General features: G+C 43.3%; 1 protein-coding gene across 1 annotated transcript in view; it reads left to right on the plus strand.

Annotated features, from left to right (window-relative positions):
- Positions 1-17,095, plus strand: part of hmcn1 (hemicentin 1) — a 94,440-nt gene that overhangs the window by 27,557 nt on the left and 49,788 nt on the right. Inside the window, exons 8-16 of the mRNA XM_030432871.1 lie at positions 4,574-4,694; positions 4,840-5,103; positions 5,202-5,346; positions 5,575-5,696; positions 9,437-9,706; positions 13,506-13,647; positions 13,926-14,053; positions 14,219-14,332; positions 14,418-14,576. Coding sequence (XP_030288731.1) covers positions 4,574-4,694; positions 4,840-5,103; positions 5,202-5,346; positions 5,575-5,696; positions 9,437-9,706; positions 13,506-13,647; positions 13,926-14,053; positions 14,219-14,332; positions 14,418-14,576 — 1,465 coding nt within the window. The remainder of the gene's footprint in view (positions 1-4,573; positions 4,695-4,839; positions 5,104-5,201; positions 5,347-5,574; positions 5,697-9,436; positions 9,707-13,505; positions 13,648-13,925; positions 14,054-14,218; positions 14,333-14,417; positions 14,577-17,095) is intronic.

A 17,095-nucleotide genomic window follows, 5' to 3' on the forward strand; every position in this document is an offset into this window, starting at 1 on the left:
ACATTTGAGCGCTGAGATGATTTTTAAGACAGGCCTGGTAGATGAAGATAAAGCATGTTCAAGGCCGTGCTGTCAACACAAACTGCTACATTTTTGTTCAGGGTACCTTTGCTGTTCTGTGAGTTGAATCTGTTTCCACCCTGCTGTCGAGGTAATGCAAAAAAGGTCACACGTTTGACTGCCCGCCCTGTCAGTGCCAGATGTTGGAAAATGACAAGCATTTTTACCTGAGTGATTTGTTGAAGGGGCCTCGATGGCCCCTGTGTTCTCTGTACACCCCTGCTGGGGCGCTTTCCCTCATCTCTGCATAGCTGTGTTATGTGTTAGATTTAGAGTGGAAGAGATCAGATTAACTCGCAAAAGCCCCTTTTACAGATTGACAAAGATGGAAAAAGACTTGAAACGAAGACCCTTCCTTATGCTGACGCTGAGCCAAAAAAAATAGATGCAGAAGAAGCGTGAAGATCATGATGTAAAATGCAATAGTCAGTACGTTTACATGCACAGTTTAGTCAGATTACAGCCATAGTTCGACTATGCTACTCAATCAGACAACTGCAATTGTCCGAGTATACATGCCGGTGAGAAAATCGGATTATTGTCTGGAGCATGTCATACCCCGGTACGACAGGTGGCGCTGTATCCATTTCAACTAGTGGAAACACAGCCACCTCCGGCTGACCTCTTTACGTCACCAGCAACAACAAACTCTGCCTCGGCCTTCGAGAAAGATGGCAAACGAAGAGCGAGACGAAGCTACATCTTTGTACATTTCGTATATGGTGTACATGATAATTACACAAACTAGATGCACAATGGCGCTCTTTCTTGCGGTTATTTCGGAGAAAAGACGCCGCCACCGCCCTTCTACTTCCGTAGAAGACGCATACATGCAGGAGTAATGCGACTATCAATCGAATAATCTAGGTGTTTTAATTAGACTATGAGGAATCCGATCCGGTCCGATTTTAGTCAGACTAAGGTGTATACATGTATCTTAAAAATCCGATCATAGTCGGACTAACCCAGTGATTCGGTTTTCTTGAGTTCCATGTAAACGCACTGAGTGTTGACGTGCAGTGTTACAGTCTCCAAACGGTCCTCTTCTTGGAGAGTAAAGAGCTCCTGGACCTTGTTGTCTTCCAACCTATGTTTTTTTTTCCCTGTTCCTCTTCTTTAAGATAGTTGCTAACCACTGCTAGCAGCTTTTTCAAACTCCGAGTGGTGGCTTGCACAAGTTACCCCGTCGTCTAAATGTCACACCCCTGTCCTGTCCTGTCCTGTTGGTTCGCCCAGCTCAATCTTAATACACAGTATACAGCATACAACCACAGTCTCTCTTTCTTCTCCTTTTCTCTTCTTCTCATGGCTTTTAATGCCCCTCTAATCCCCCACGGGTCATTACGGGAGAACCACTGTATTTAAAGTTTATAATTGCGCGCATTCATTTATCAAGATAGAGAGAGCTGTCTCAAAAAAGTAACATGGATGTCGAGCATGCATTCAGCCAGCATTGCATTTTTGTTTTTGAACTTGAGGAGGTGGATTTACTGTATAAGATGAAACAAGGCTTTTCCAGCTGTGTCTGCACTTAACCCCCGGGTTAATCTCATGCTGTGGTCTGTCACTAAACACCAGTGGACTGTATGGAGCCTTTTCTCTGTTCACACAAGAAAACCTGGCAGTAGATCGACATTTCTAACTGTTGCATTGCTGGCCTTATTCTCCCCTCCTGTGTAATAGAGACTAAAAACACTCCCCGATATGTTATGTTACCTCTGGCAGAACTTTTGATCGATTGTTTAGATTTGATTTTTTGGCTTCATGACACTCAGTATTCTCTACTGGGGTTACTTAAATGAAACTTTGGGATTTAAAGATGCTCATAATTCTGCATCACTGTGTGTTCTGTTTAACATCAGTTTAGACAACCTAACAGAAGGTTTTTCGATTGAGGTCTTTCCATTCTTTGCGAGTTAATATGTTGATGGACAGCGCTCAGAGAAGTGATGAGGGAAATCTAACAGACAAAAGAGTGATCGCATCCTCCAGTCTCATCTCTGTCCTGCAGTTGCCTCTTGTTCTTTTCCCTGTCTCACCTTTCTTCACGAGTCTCTTGTGCATCTTCGCCCAAACACATTAACTCCTCTAATGCTCTCCTGCAGAGACGCACAGGAGAATCTTCTGTTCTCTCTCCCATTACATCTTGTTTTTTACTGTTTCTCCTCTTGGACTCTGCCTTTTCCATCCTCAGTCCCTTACATCGCTGTAACAGGCTCGCGGAATAAAAATATCTCCCTCTTTTTTGTAGATGTTGTTTCCCAGGACATCTTACGAAATGCGGATAAATGCTTTCGGGGGATTTCAGAGTTCTGCCATGCTGGGTTCCAGTGTCAGGACCATGGCCTGCAGGCTATATAGATTGTGTGCGAAAAGGAATTTGATCCCTTTTAATCTGACTTTAATTGGATGTTGCGGTGGAGTGAAGATGGTGGGCTCACATGGATGGACATGTACAAAACAAAGACAATTCAGAGTGCTTTGTATAACACAACGAAGACTTTCAATAAAATGTTCCATAGTGTAATCCTTAAGGAACCTCAGATGATATTGTTTTGTGTATTTAAAAAAAAGCGTTGAACAAATCTTATGTCCCTGTCATGTTAATGTGCAAAACAAACCATGAGTGTTGCATGTGTGTTTTAAACATTTATATCATTTGGTCTTTAATGTAAAAATCTGTATCAGTTGTCTCACTTCAGCCACACAAGAGCTGCTTCAGCTGAGTGTGGGTATCTCCGAGACTTGTGCTGGTCAATCCATCCGGGTGGGTGTAAAATTGGGAAATGAGCGGTTTAAATGACAGGGACTGTTCTTGTCTTTGGTAAGAGCATGACCTTTTAAGGACCCCTCCCCTAATTATGGCCTCATTTACAGCCAACTAATGACCCGGGGTAACTCCATGGTGGCCATTAGGGCAGGTTTGATGACCACGACTTGTATTGTTTTGCGTGATGGCAGGCATTAGCATTTAAGGCTGTGCCAGATCCCCTTTGTCCTGGGGTTACCTCATTGTTTGAGCCATTTAACCTCCTGTTTCTTTGTATCCGTCTGCCTACATGCGCTGCGCCAGCCTGTCTGGTAGTTTTCTTGCTACAGCGAATTTAAGTTTGTATCAGGTAGAACTGTAAAATGCTGCAAATCCACACATTATCTTTCATTTCAGGCAATTGCAAATGACAGTTTAGGCTTTGCATGCCTCACTCTGCATTGTGAGTCAGTGTCTGTGACACCTCAGGTGAGGAGTTTCCACCTCTCACCAACCTATATTTCATTGTAATTACTCTGTCTGTGTCTCTCTCAAAGCTTCAAAAGACCTCCACATGATGAGGAGCACATGAGCCATTAGCCACTCTTTGATTATAGAGGCCGCGTTTCTGTAATTAAAGTGTGAATGTCAGACTGAATGGGTCATCTCTGAATTGTGGATGTTTTATAAGCTCGGGTTTGACATTTGACAGTCAGCTTTGACTTGCTTTAGAGCGGCTTGTCTGGACATGCTCGGATGGTTGGCATACAAAAGGCTGTTACACAATGGTCCCAGTGTGTCTGTGTCTGTCATTTAGACCACTCAGTGTTGCCTTTGAAAAATATATTTTGTTTTGTTGAGTTGTATAAAACTGTTTTGACCAAATCAGTCTGGTACAAACATGTAATACTGCAGATTAGGGTTGTAAGATATAAACATCACATCACAATTACCCTATCCAACATAACTGCCATTCACATTCTTATTACCTTAATCATTACATTTTCTTAAAACTCACTCGCACTTAAACATACTGGTAACTCATTAAAGGTGCATATTATGTAAGATTTGGCCACCTGTTGAATTTATATTCCAAACATACAGGGGGCAGCATTTCACAGGAGTAGCCGCTGCTAACTGCTGATAACCGAAGCTGCTGTTATCGCTAACCAGCTCACTTTACCGTGCAGCTAGCAGTCGTTTTAGCTAACTCTGCCCGGACTGGTAGCTTGGAGCACCAAGGGAGTGCTGATGTTGTTTGCTATCGGACTTTCACATCTTTAGGTACAAAGTGGCTAGCTGGTTTGCATGATAACTTCGGTAGATATCACTGCAGCACAAAATGTAGACGTCTTTGACAAAATGTCAAAACTGCTGTTCCATCACATTCTGTTGATCATGTTAGTTAAGCTTCATGTCCCCCATGTCAGCAATACCATTACATTATTTACAACATGTCACCCAAGGAACAGCCACATGAAGTAATTTTTCCAATCAGTATAGCTGTTCAGTTGGCTTCATTACTCTGTTGGGTTGTTCGTTAATGCCCATGAGTTTATGTGTGGTTTGGGAACTGAATAGGACACTGAATTCCCGGTCTCTATGATTTGCCTGATGCTATTGTGAGAAAAAATGGCCTAATCCTAACTATGAGGATATGGCCAGAAAAACACAGATGGACTAGCCAGTAGTTCAGAGTCACATTATCAGACACACACCTAGTGACCTGGACATATGTCTAAATGTCTCCTTTCTCTGACACAGACCTCTAGTGAAGGAAGACACTCAGTTCGTATCTCAGGTCTCAGCACCATCGACTTCCGAGCTGGGTTTTCCAGAAAGCCCACCATGGACTTCAAAAAGACCTTCAGTCGGCCAGTTCAAGGTCAGTGTGGTCAACCTTGCCAAATTATAAGAAATAAAAAAGGACACCACAGCTGTTGTCTGTTATCACCGTCACCTGTTGTAATCACTTAGATCTTTTCAGCTTTACAGCAAAGTATACAGTATATGTCATACTCACTTTGCAGGTATTCCCACCCACATCCTCCTGAACACCACCGGGCTTTTACCCCCGGCTCGGGCTGACAGGCTCGAGCTCCTGTCAATCACGGGCGTAGTGATCAAAACTTTGCCGATCCGCTACTACCCTGGGCGGCAGCCGTACAGCCTCTGGAACATTACTGAGTTCATTCCACCCAATGAGGCCTTCTTCCTCAGAGTGACAGGATATGACCTGGACGGTTTCCTGTTCCAGAGAGTGTCCAGCGTTTCATTCTCCAGCATTATACCTGGTCAGTGATGCAGGATGCCATCCATATTTAGATTTAGTCATTTGATTGGTTAACTGACTGAGTGATTAACTTTGTCATTTACTGTATGTCTCTCTCAGATGCCCCTAAGGTGCTGATGCCAGCTAAAAGTCCTGGTTACTACCTGCAGAGAGGGGCTGTAAGATGCCAGGCTGACAGCTTGATCCCGTTCACTCTGCGTTTTAGCAGGGAGGGGAGGCGACTTGGGGTGGACCAACTCTTCAGGTGAGCTGGGCCGAGGAGGTGATGTGTGTCAGTTCACAGACTGTCTTTAAAGTAAATTTTATTTATTAGCCCACTATCATAAGTCAAATATTATGCTTGAAGGGGTTTATCGTCTGTATCTCATCTGTTTTCACCAGGAATGAGCTAGTAGCAGAGTGAATGGATTTACCTTTATTCTCAACACCCAGTGAAGGTAGATGTATTGAATGTTCATCTTGTTGATTCTAGTGAGTCTGCCAACGCATCGTGGGAAATACCCCAGGTAACTCTGAAGGATGAGGGCTACTACGAGTGTATTGCTATCAGCAGCGCTGGGACTGGAAGAGCTCGCACCTTCCTGGATGTATCAGGTAAGAACACACACAGAGACTCATTCAACATGTACGGAGTGATTACAGGCAACTTCATCAACATATTTGATTTGTAATGGTCATGTCATTTTAGTTTAACTTCATGTATGTTCTGGTTATTTCTTAGTTTGTCCTCCTGTTTTCATGTTTTGCTCCTCACCAGCCTGATTTTCCCTCCACACCTGTCTTGTATCTGTTTAATTAGCTCAGCCCTGTCACCTGTGTGTGTCCCTCCACCTACACCTCATCCCCTCGTTAATGTAGTTGTATTTAAATCCAGTCTCTGTGTTTCCCTGATTTTTTTCTTTGACTTTACTTGTCTCTTGTGTTGCGGTGACCGAGAACTAAACCACTGCACTCCCTGTCTGTCTGTCTTGTTGCATTTGGGTCCAACTTCTCTGCTTCAGCTTGACACATTTGAATTCATGATCCCATGCACAAATGCAAAGGTTGCGTACTATAATTACATAAGTAAGCAATGACGAATATGAGATTAACCATATTCTCGATAAAAATAGCTGAAGAAGAAGAAGTTAATTAATCCCTGTCTGGGCAAAAATTTGTCTTCACTCTGTTGGTAATTTTCAATAACACACAAGGGCCTATTACAACATATCTGAATGACTCACTACATAGACAACAGTGTTGACTTTTGTCAATGGACTGTAAAGCTGCAGTTTATCTCATGGTGAGCTACCCTCCATCACGATGTGCAATGAGCCAGGACTGTCAGACAGGAATGCTCAGGGGCTGGCAAGCATTATAGTGTCAACAAGTGTAATTGGTCTGTGATGGATCGACTTGAAGGTCAGTGGACAATTTGTTGTCCAACTGAAATTAAACTGCTCTCTGTCTGGTAGAGCATACATCGGACCTGCTCACTACCAATCAGATCTTGCATAATAGCTAACGTTGGTGTTCTAGCCAAGCAGATGGTCACACTGAGCCAGACACTAGCCTGCGACAAGAGCCGAACAACAGCTACAGTGGCCTTTCTGCTAAAGTCTCCATCTTATCTAATTTATAAACATGAACACAACACTTGTGCTGAAGTTTGCTGATACGGCCATCCAAGAATCCAGTCTCTCTTTCCCTACGGTGCAACACTGGCACCCTCCAGCTTGACAGCTGCTGTCAATCAAACACAGCCCTCCAGCCTGATGTTGTGATAATGAAAACTTTCAATAATACCTTTTAAAAACACATTGACATTATTTAAAACATCAAAAACTAAATCCAGACTAAATGTGTTTTAAGTGACTTAAATGTCCTGAATCATGTTTCAGAAATAACAAATACAAATACCTTGAGTGAAATGGTGCCCCAAGTTTATGTCATGCTTAGTAGGTTTACACAAATGCTCACACACATACACTTACAGCACTTACGGCCATACAGTAAGGCCCCAAGCATTAGTCGGTGTCGGCAAAGGTTCAAGGCCTCTTGCTGTGGCTCCCTTGCAGAGAACCTGCACGATGTTGGAATTAATGTAGTTTTATGGAAAATTTGAGCCTTGCATGACGTTGTAATCCATGCCTCACAGCAATCATGTCATGGGGTTTATAAAATGTTTTTTTTGTGCCCAGTTTGTAAAGCAGTGGCCTGTATAGACGATGTAAGATGAGAATGCATGTAAAGTTGTAAATAAGTTCCAGGCTGTGCACCAAGACAAAACAGAACGGTGATTGTTGTATGTGACTCAAGTGCACGGCTTCATTACAACATCTGAGCTTAAAGGGACATTTTTGCCCCAAATAAAAAAATACGTATTTCTCCTCTCACCTTTCGTCCTTTTTTTCCCCATCTAGATTGCCTTAATGTGAGTTAGTGAGGTTTGGAGACATCGGCCACAAGGATGTCTGCCTTTTCTCGAATATAATGGAACTAGATGGCACTTGGCTTTTGGGGCTCAAAACGGCAAAAAAAAAACATTTGAAAAACTCGGCAGCCCCCCAGAAAACATGACCCAATTACTCAAGATAATCCACAGACCTTGTTTTACGCCGTGTGTCATGTAGGAACTATTTTCTTTCTAATGATCTACACCCGCCACCGTATCGCCATGCAGAAGATGTCCGTTTACATCTAGTCCTGGGAGAAAGGCGAGCTTACTGATTAAGCTAGCTGACATCACAACTCAGCAGAGGAGGACACCGTTAAATGTGTACATCCCGTGCAGTCAAGAGCTCAAGCTTCGAAATACTTACACGTTGACATAAGAAATAACAAATGTGTAACAATTTTTTATCTGATTTACGATGTAGCAGTAAATTACTAGGGTGATGATTTTGCGATCATCGTGATCATCAAAGCTTTGAGCACAGATAAACCAGTTGGATCATATGATGAGTTATACCTTCGGTCTCAACTCTGGCCAAAACAAAAAAATCATCTCTGCCTGTTCTAAAATACTCAGGAGTGCATTTATTTTTCAGTCTGGGCCCTTTCCATTATGAGACACCAGACCTGACAGCACCTGAGCCCCAGTGCACTCAGTAAAAGTCTCCCTGTCCAAATTTTGCTTTCCAAAAAACTTCCTGCTTTGGTGAAATTCACCGGAGCCTCATCAACTTGATGAATGGCAAGCAGAGAGGAAGAAGGTGGAGTGTGGAGAAAAAGAGAGTGAGAGGTCGTTGAAAGACACTTTATGAAACAGAAAAAGGAGAGAGGGAGCCAGGCAGGGATCTGTGCAATGTAAAGTGTAAACTCCTTATTGAAACCTCGCCCATCGTGTTCATAGTCCAAAAGCGCAGAGAGGACTTAGTTCGTCCAACTTCTGCCTCTTATGACATCTCTGAAATGTAGTTAAATTAATTGTCCTCACCCACAACCCCAACCTATCTTACATATCCACTGAACAGGATGGCAGGGCACCGCATTTCACACTTTACACACATCAGCTCCAAATTTATGTCATCCTAATCCCAATGAGCTGTGCTGAATTCCCCAGCATCCTCCTTCTATCAGAGCCAAAGCCTCTGCTGCCTCTCCTCTCTTTCTCTCTCTTTGTCCCTCCCTTCCCTTTTTCACTGTTCAGCTCTGGCTCACGCCTGACAGAATTGAGTGACAACACACCGAGGCTCGAGGGACGAGTGTTTTTGACTCCGTGACGAGAGTAAAGACAGAACAGTGAGAGAGAGAAATATGATTAACATGATTTCTAATGGGTGTGTTGATCAGAAATCTGATTACTCTGCACACAGGTTACATGAAATAAACAAAGCTAAGAAACATATATACATACACACTGTAGGTGACAGTATTGCATTAGATGAAGGTTAGACAGACGTCAGTAAGGGCGGAGGCAGATGATGGAGGTTCACGCCGGATGACAGCTCCATGTACAGTCACTAAAGTGAACAGTAACATTTTATTTTATTACTACTTTTCCATCATTATAATACTGCATTCACGTCAAAATGGAAGCAGCAGAGATATCTTAACCTTTAGCCACTAGTCAAAATCATAGATCCTACATTTCCCATAATGCAAATGGAAGTCATATTTTTGACTTGATAAGCATTAACATATTTCAGCACTTCCAGTCTGTAATGCAGGGTTTCTGTAGTCTCCAGGTCAACTTTGTGACCTCGTCAAGGTTTTTATTAATAATCCAGAGGACTTTATTCATTGACTGAAAGTAGAATGGCATGATTTCTATAGACGTCAACATTGGTTAGCTTTCTTTATGATGTAAAGTTCCTGGCAGCTGCCAACAACAACATGTCTTGTTCCTGCAGAGCCGCCTCCAGCCATCACAGTCGAAGGTAATGTAACTGTGTCTCCTGGCTCCCGTGCCGTCCTCACCTGCCACGTCGTCAGCACGGTCAACTTCAACCTCACCTGGCTGAGAGGAGGCTACGATGCCCGTCTGGACCCAGGGGTGCAAGTTCTGACCAACCTCTCGCTTCAGATGTCCTCTGTGACCCCGGATCATTCTGGCTGGTACGAGTGCATTGCTATAAACGAAGGAGGGGTGACGGCAGAGCGAATCTACCTCACTGTGCAAGGTGAGGAGCGTGTGTTGTACCTGCATGCATTTATATGATTCAGTGGTGTGAAATCAGAAGTTTGTGACAGATTTACGTTGGAAACAAGCTACTGAAACACACATCGGCCTACAACTGGGCTGATCTTTAATCGTGTTTGTCTTCTGTATGTGTGAATGTTTCTTCTGTGTGATTTACACCATGGAGGAATAAGACTCTTGGCAAACACAGACTCCTTCCCAAATACATGAGCCCCTCTTCCCTCCCCAGCTCCCTATAATTCACTCTAATGCTTTACGGGACGTGTGAAAATTATTTATGCCTGACTCTCAGGCAGTGCTAAAGTAGAGTTTTCCACCTCTGCACAGCTGTCACAGTGCTGTTCCTAATACGTTACTGACACAGAATCAGGAACACGTTGCTGTGCAGATGGAAGAGAGTATTGCTGGCTATCCGGCCAGCACAGCAGAGCATCGGGCTGGGCCTGGCCAGGAAATGGCGATGTAATAGAGTCACTAAAACCTGTCATTAGCAGTTGATTTCAGCCTTTGAGGAAAAAACCCAGGAGCTACAGAGCATTGAAAGAAAGCAAGTGAGAGCAGCAAATTATGTTTTTATTTTACATAATCCATTCTGTCCAAATGAACATCTCGAATTTACACAACCATCAGTGCCAGATGAAGTTAATTCAAAGACCTTATGCTGCTGGAATTCCTCCTTGCCTGTGTCCCGCCAGATCTTTATGATATGAAGCCAAACATGTCATGCATTCTCTTTAAAACAATTTTTTTTTTTTAGAAGTAATCGTTTCACCTCACCTTAAAGGATAAGTTCACCACAAAAATGGAAGTGTTATTATTATCTACTCATCTCGTGCGGATCTCGTCGCGTCATTTGTCATTTGTAGTCAACTGTGTAGCTGCCAAGTGAAAATCGTTGGAGGATAACCTGTCTGATGTGGCTGCACAAGCTTGACCATGAGCAGAGGGTGTTAATTACTTTTGTTTTGGATGTTGCAGAGACTCTTTCTATATTATGCTTCTATATAAGCTGTATTGTCTCTGCAAAGTGAGTGCAGAGACACAGATTGAAAAGTTGCAGGTGTCACACCAGAGCTGCAGACACGTTTGAAGGGGAACTCTGTCATTTGGCTCATCTCACTGAGTGATACATTGCATTGGCCCGAAGAAGTTTTCCCTGGTTTGACTGGATATTTTTTTCTTTATCATCCCCTCACATCTTTCCTTTTCATTCTTTTCTTTACCTAGTACCTTACTGCCTCTTCTTTCCTTTTTTTCTTTTGTTTTTCCTTCCTCATCTCTTTCTCTCTTAAACAGCTGTTAGCAAGCCCTGGGGGTTACCTAATTACCCCCTGGTCAGTCCCCTTCTAGTTATAAGTCCCACTTTGAAGTGACATTTTACAGCATTTGGACCGAACACAGTGGAACTGAAGGCATGTCCACACTAAGACCATTACAGTGTCAGTGGTTTGGTCTCAAGCCACATGAATCAATGTCTTTAAACATCAATATGCCAGACAATATGTATCCATATTCCAACATCAGCAGTCAAATATCTTTTCTTCTGCTTGTTCAGTAGTTGGAGGACATAAACAGATCAAAATTTCAATGACAATAAGAACAAGATTGTCACACAGTTTGTTTGGGAGAAAGAGGGAAGGAGAAAGGAGGCTGTACCAGCGCTGACTTAACAATCTTCACCGTAAGTTGGATGTGATACACAGTTTTGTTGTTTGCCGAACAAAGTAAATGAATAGGCTGAGATATGTAGCTGTTTTCCTGCTGTTTCAGTGTGCAAGGGAATCTTTAAAAACAACCGCTAAACTCCACTGCGGATTGTTGAAGAGATGAAGTATGATCTGGATAGAGACAGAGGAGAGGGGAAGTCGAGATCGGAGGATAGTGTGAGTGGGAGTGAATTCAGATGAGTGAGGGAGGAAGAAAGAAAGAGGGATAGATGGAACAGGTGATGAAGGGAGTGCTGAGGACAGGCTTCTTCCTGCGGCTGCTGCTGAGTCAGGGTAGAAGAATGCGTGTTCCCTCTCAAGAACCTCCTTGTTCCTGAACTCAGTGGTGTCCTTACCCCCCTGAGGGCAGGGTGACCTCGCAAGCTCGAAGTGAGGAGAGAGCCTCTAAACACAGAGAGGGGCCCGACAGTTGTTCTGACACCCTTACCTTTGTCCTTATCTGGGTCATACCATCATCATAGCATAGCCTCAGGCGCCGCTAAGATTAAGATAATGGCAAGTTGAGGTATTTCAATTTGTTTCAAGTCAAGGTTGTGATATATCAAAAGTGTTGCCTGTAGCGTCTGGTAAATGTGCAGTATATCTTTCAAAAGTGGCATCACTGATGATTGACGTTGAGGCATAAGTACAAAACTCTATACATTCCTTCACACCTACTGTATTCATGTGTGTCTGTTCAACCTTTTGAACTTGACTACTGGCCCTTCTGTCATCCCAAGGGCCCTTTTCAGAGCTGGTAATAGCGGTCGTCCTGAATGGCAATCACAAGTGGACAGCTCTGTCAGTCCACATCTGGCATAAACTTGTCTCAAGTGACTGCTTGTGTTCGGATCTCACTTCCCTGCCGAATCTACAAGAAGGCGATAATGATTTATAATTTGTCATCTGCTGCATCCTACTAAATTTAGAAAGTCTCTTCTAACTCACCAACTCACAAAATGTACAGATTTTTTAATAGAGGCAGGGGAATCTTGCATCTTCTACAGTTTTTACACCAAAAATAGTGTTTTAAACCTGCTAAAAAAGAAATAGGTTATTGACTCCTTTTCAATTGACAGTGGTCAAGTTGGCTTTTCTGTTATATTTCTGGTATGTAGCATTAGACAGGCAACAGTAGAAAACAGCTTGGAGGCCAGTGACAATGTTCAGGAGGTTACTCATTTATATGTTTTACTTTACTTTCTCTGTCAAACCCAACACCAACCGAATGCATATTTGTGTGCCAATGTCCTTAACATCAGTGAGCATCACAGCATCGCGCTGGAAAAGGGTAGAAATGGTTGAGTGTCCACTCAGGTGTCCTGTTTCCATCACATCAGAGCAGGAATGAATGCAGCTTGTACCCTTTCCCACTGAAGACAAAAGCCAGATGTTAATGGGTGTCAGTGTTAGACACAAATAGGATTTTTTTTTTTTTGTAGTTATGGAAATGTTCTGTCTCTCCATTCTGACTACTAGCTCTCACACTGTATTTAAATACACGGTGGAAAGGTCAGAGACCCTGAGGATGATTTTAGCTGTGGGAATAGAAAAGAGAAAACACGCCCTTGACGGGCTGAGTTGCACATCATGAATCAATTGGAAAATCTTTTCGGATTACACAGGTTCTCCGGGTCTGGATTCAATATTCCTCCATGTTTCACCAATAAAGAGGAAATGATGGTGAAAGATATGCTGTGAAACATTATTAGATGTTGTAACTGCCATCACTCCGCCTGCTACAGTGACAGTAAAAAATGTATGGCTGAGTCTGAATCCACGGAAGAAGTTTGATGTATCAAAGAAAGATTTTGTAAAGATTTTTATCTGAAATTTCTCAAAGCCAAATACACTCCTGTCCTACACGTTGGAAATTATATTTCATTAATTATATGCAAATTAAGGAAAGACCCAAAACAAAGTCACACATTTATTTTGACTTTCACAAATTCTTACCTTGACTGTTTGAGAGCGGTTATTGGCAGATTAATTGATTTATTGATTGAATTCAGCCAATGCGTGAATAAAATTAGACAGAATATTGATTCTTGATTGATTTGACAATTTCTCTAGAGGTGCCCAGGGTTTCAGTAGAGCCTCGGAATCAAACCTTTACAACAGGAGAGGACGCAAGGATCAGATGCTCGGCCAGCGGCTACCCTCCACCCCGCCTGGTCTGGACCCATAATGACATGTTCATGATGGCATCCAGCAGGTGAGCACTTCTCCTCTAACATGAATAGACTTGATACTTTATTGTATCTTAATTTTACAATGTGGACATTTGACAGTGTCAAACATTTTAATAGAACTGAAGACAGGGTTCCTCAGCTGGTTATAATGAATCTGAAAGCTGAAAACTACTATTAAAGCTGGTGTTTGTGTTTCATGATATCCATCAATCCAAATCACTATTTTACCTGTTCACTGTGAACTTTTTGATAAATGGTGGAATCTCCTGAAAATACTGTATTGTTTATCTTGTGAGTTCAGACACAGGATGACTCCTGATGGCACCTTGATCATAAGAAACTTGGAGAAAAAGGATGGAGGAGTGTATGGCTGCCTGGCCAGCAACCAGGCTGGGACAGACACAATGACTTCCATCCTCACTTACATTGGTGAGTGTCACAGAGCACATCCATCCATCCATCCATTAGCTGTATTTGCTTATCCTAGAGGATTGTGAGAGGTAGGTCATACACTATGTAGCCCTAATGCATTTTCATGTGCCATCTCTAACAAAAAGATGTTCTGTCTATTGTACAACAATTCTCTTTCCGTAGAATCTCCTGTGGTGACAGTGGCGTTGAGTGATATCCTCATTGGCATTGGGGAAACCACAGTGATGGCCTGTTCGGCGACTGGAACCCCTCAGCCTGAGATCTGGTGGTACAAAGGTAACATCTTAGAAGTGGAAGGAAATAAAACAAAACATATTAAAAACCCAGGCTGACCACACGCCACTGTTGGTTTAATTTCTAGGTGATGTCCAGCTGCGTTCTTCATCCCTCTTGGACGTGGACATGTTAGGAGGAACACTGACCATCAAGGAGACTCAGGATGTTGATGCTGGAGCTTACAGCTGTGTAGCTGTCAATGCTGCTGGCACCTCGTCAGGAGAGATCTCTCTCGATGTAGGAGGTGAGAATGACTTAACTTTGTAAAACCACGACAATATGATACCTAATTGTGAGCCTTACTGTTGCTGTGAATGTGCAGACGTCAAAGTTACACAATATAAGACATAGCTAGGAAATCTAGCTCAGAGGCAAAATGTCTTTATTATGCATACACACACACGTCTCCTAAAGAAGAACATTTGTACCTCACACATACATTACACCATACACGCAATTTAAAGTCCGTGTAAACCAAAATCAGCCATTTTCTTCTAAACACATTAAACGGGTCATAAATGTGTTTATTTAAAACATGTAATAGCCATTCGGCCATGTAGAATTTAATTTTGGAGCTAGGCTCACAAACAGTTTTTCAACATTTCTGTGTTCAGGATTTAATGGGCGGGTCAGAAATCATGCAAATCATGGCCGCGTTACGTAACGCGGCCATATGATTTGCATAAACCCCGCCCTGCTGCGGAAGTGGTATAAATACGTTCAGCACGTCAGCTTCAGCGGTTCTCCCACTCACTCTCCAGTCTCGGATAGCATTGCTTACAATAGTTTGCAGCTAGCTAACCAGTCAACCAGTCAGCTAACCAGCCATGTCTCCTCCACATCGCTCTGCATCTTTCCTGGATGCCACAGTGTGCAGGGTGACGGCGCTGTTAGCTTATTTAAGCTTCCTTCGGATGACAACGTAAGGAAATGGGGGAGTCCATTGACGCTGGTCAACTCCGTCCCCGGCTTGCATCCTCTCCTCCCGCCTACGAGGAGATGCTGACCACCGCTGACACTCTCCGTCCCGCTGACGGCGGGTCCCACCGGCATAATGTGGCCGCTGCTGACCGCCGCTGACACTCTCCTTCCCGCTGACGGCGGGTCCCACCGGCATAATGTGGCCGCCACCGCAGCCGACCCACTCCGCCCCACTGACGGCGGGTCCCACCGGCATGATGTGGCCGCGCCGCAGCCGGCCCTCTGTCCCGCTGACGGCGGGTCCCACCGGCATGATGTGGCCGCACCACAGCCGACCCTCTCCATCCCGTTGACGGCGGGTCCCACCGGCGGTGTGTGGAGGTAGTATCAGGGTCGCATTATTGGTGAGCCGTCCCAGTGTGAACGGCTAATCCGGAGGCGCGGAGCGAGGGCGTGTCGGTCTGACAGTCTAACTGCACAGGTCCTTCACTTAACTAAATACAGAGAAATGTCCCACAAAGCAACGTTACATGACCGAACAAAAGTAACGTAGTAACTATAACTGTCTTTAGCAACTTATATGAGGAAAACAAATACTACAGCTGTATGTGGAGAAGCGTCTGTCCTCCTGTCCGTCCCCTCCCTGTCCTCCCGACTCTTCCTCACATTTCTGCTCACAAAACAGCGTCTGTCACGCTTGTCACAAGACTTTAACTCACCGAGTGTTTGACGAAAATAAATCACCGCGACCGCCAGCCCTCCTGACCGAGACTTCAGGAAACTGTCCCCCAGAAAACAGCCTCCGTCCCCGCGAGTGACAGAGTCAGACAGCGTCCTGTTTACTGATGGTGATTATGTATAATTATGTAATTTAGCGCGAAAAACTTCACTCCGTCACTTTCCAGGATGTTTAGTGGGTCAGGATTTCAATCACTACACGTTATAACAGCATCTATATGATTATAAACTGTCCTCGGGTTTAGATAGACAAGGGGAACACCTGGGGAACACCTGGGGAGACACCGACGTCATTAACATGACGTGTAGCCCCCGCCGCATGGGCGTGGTTCCAGCGCCTCTAACTGACACGCCCACAGCGTTTCACAGCAGAAAGAAGTGCTTGTTTTTCCATGATTTTGAGACCTAATTTTATATACTTAACAATTTTTTTTATCTTTCAAATTTGGCTCTGTGGTCAATGATACATGTTTCTTTGGTGTGACAAACTCATAACACAAATTTTTTGCCGCTTTACACAGACTTTAATGAGCTGAACTGTCTTATATGTCTCTATGGCAGGGAGAAAGAGAGAATTTAGAACCCTAAACTATCAATGAGTTGGCTGTTGTGTTTCACAGTATACAGCATACTACTGTGTAAAGTGATACAAAGGCTGCTTTGGTGCTGTTAATGAGTGATGTCTTTGCCAGAGCAAGGACAGAACGTGTCTGGTTTACCTGTAAACAATGTTACACAGAGGTGTGTCAACATCCATGCCATGACATACACACAGAGAACACAGAACAATGTACACTGAGAAGGCTTTAAAGTATGTTGTGGACACTGTATTTATAGATACACTTCACACTACACATATATATGTATATATATACATGTTATCAAAACTCAGCTCATGATAATGAAAAGTTATTTTACTATCCTTTTCATAATTTGATTGTTGGATATAATTTTTTAACTTAATGGCATAATAATTTATCTTGATAGCACATTTCATGTTGAGTTTAACTCACAAAGTCACTTTTCATTATGATACATTTTATTTCATGTCACCTTTCCCAATAGTGGTGTAGTCAGCAGCTCCCTCTCACCTGGTAGCCACTG

The sequence above is a fragment of the Sparus aurata genome, chromosome 11 (genome assembly GCF_900880675.1).
Source record: "Sparus aurata chromosome 11, fSpaAur1.1, whole genome shotgun sequence".
Taxonomy (NCBI): domain Eukaryota; kingdom Metazoa; phylum Chordata; class Actinopteri; order Spariformes; family Sparidae; genus Sparus; species Sparus aurata.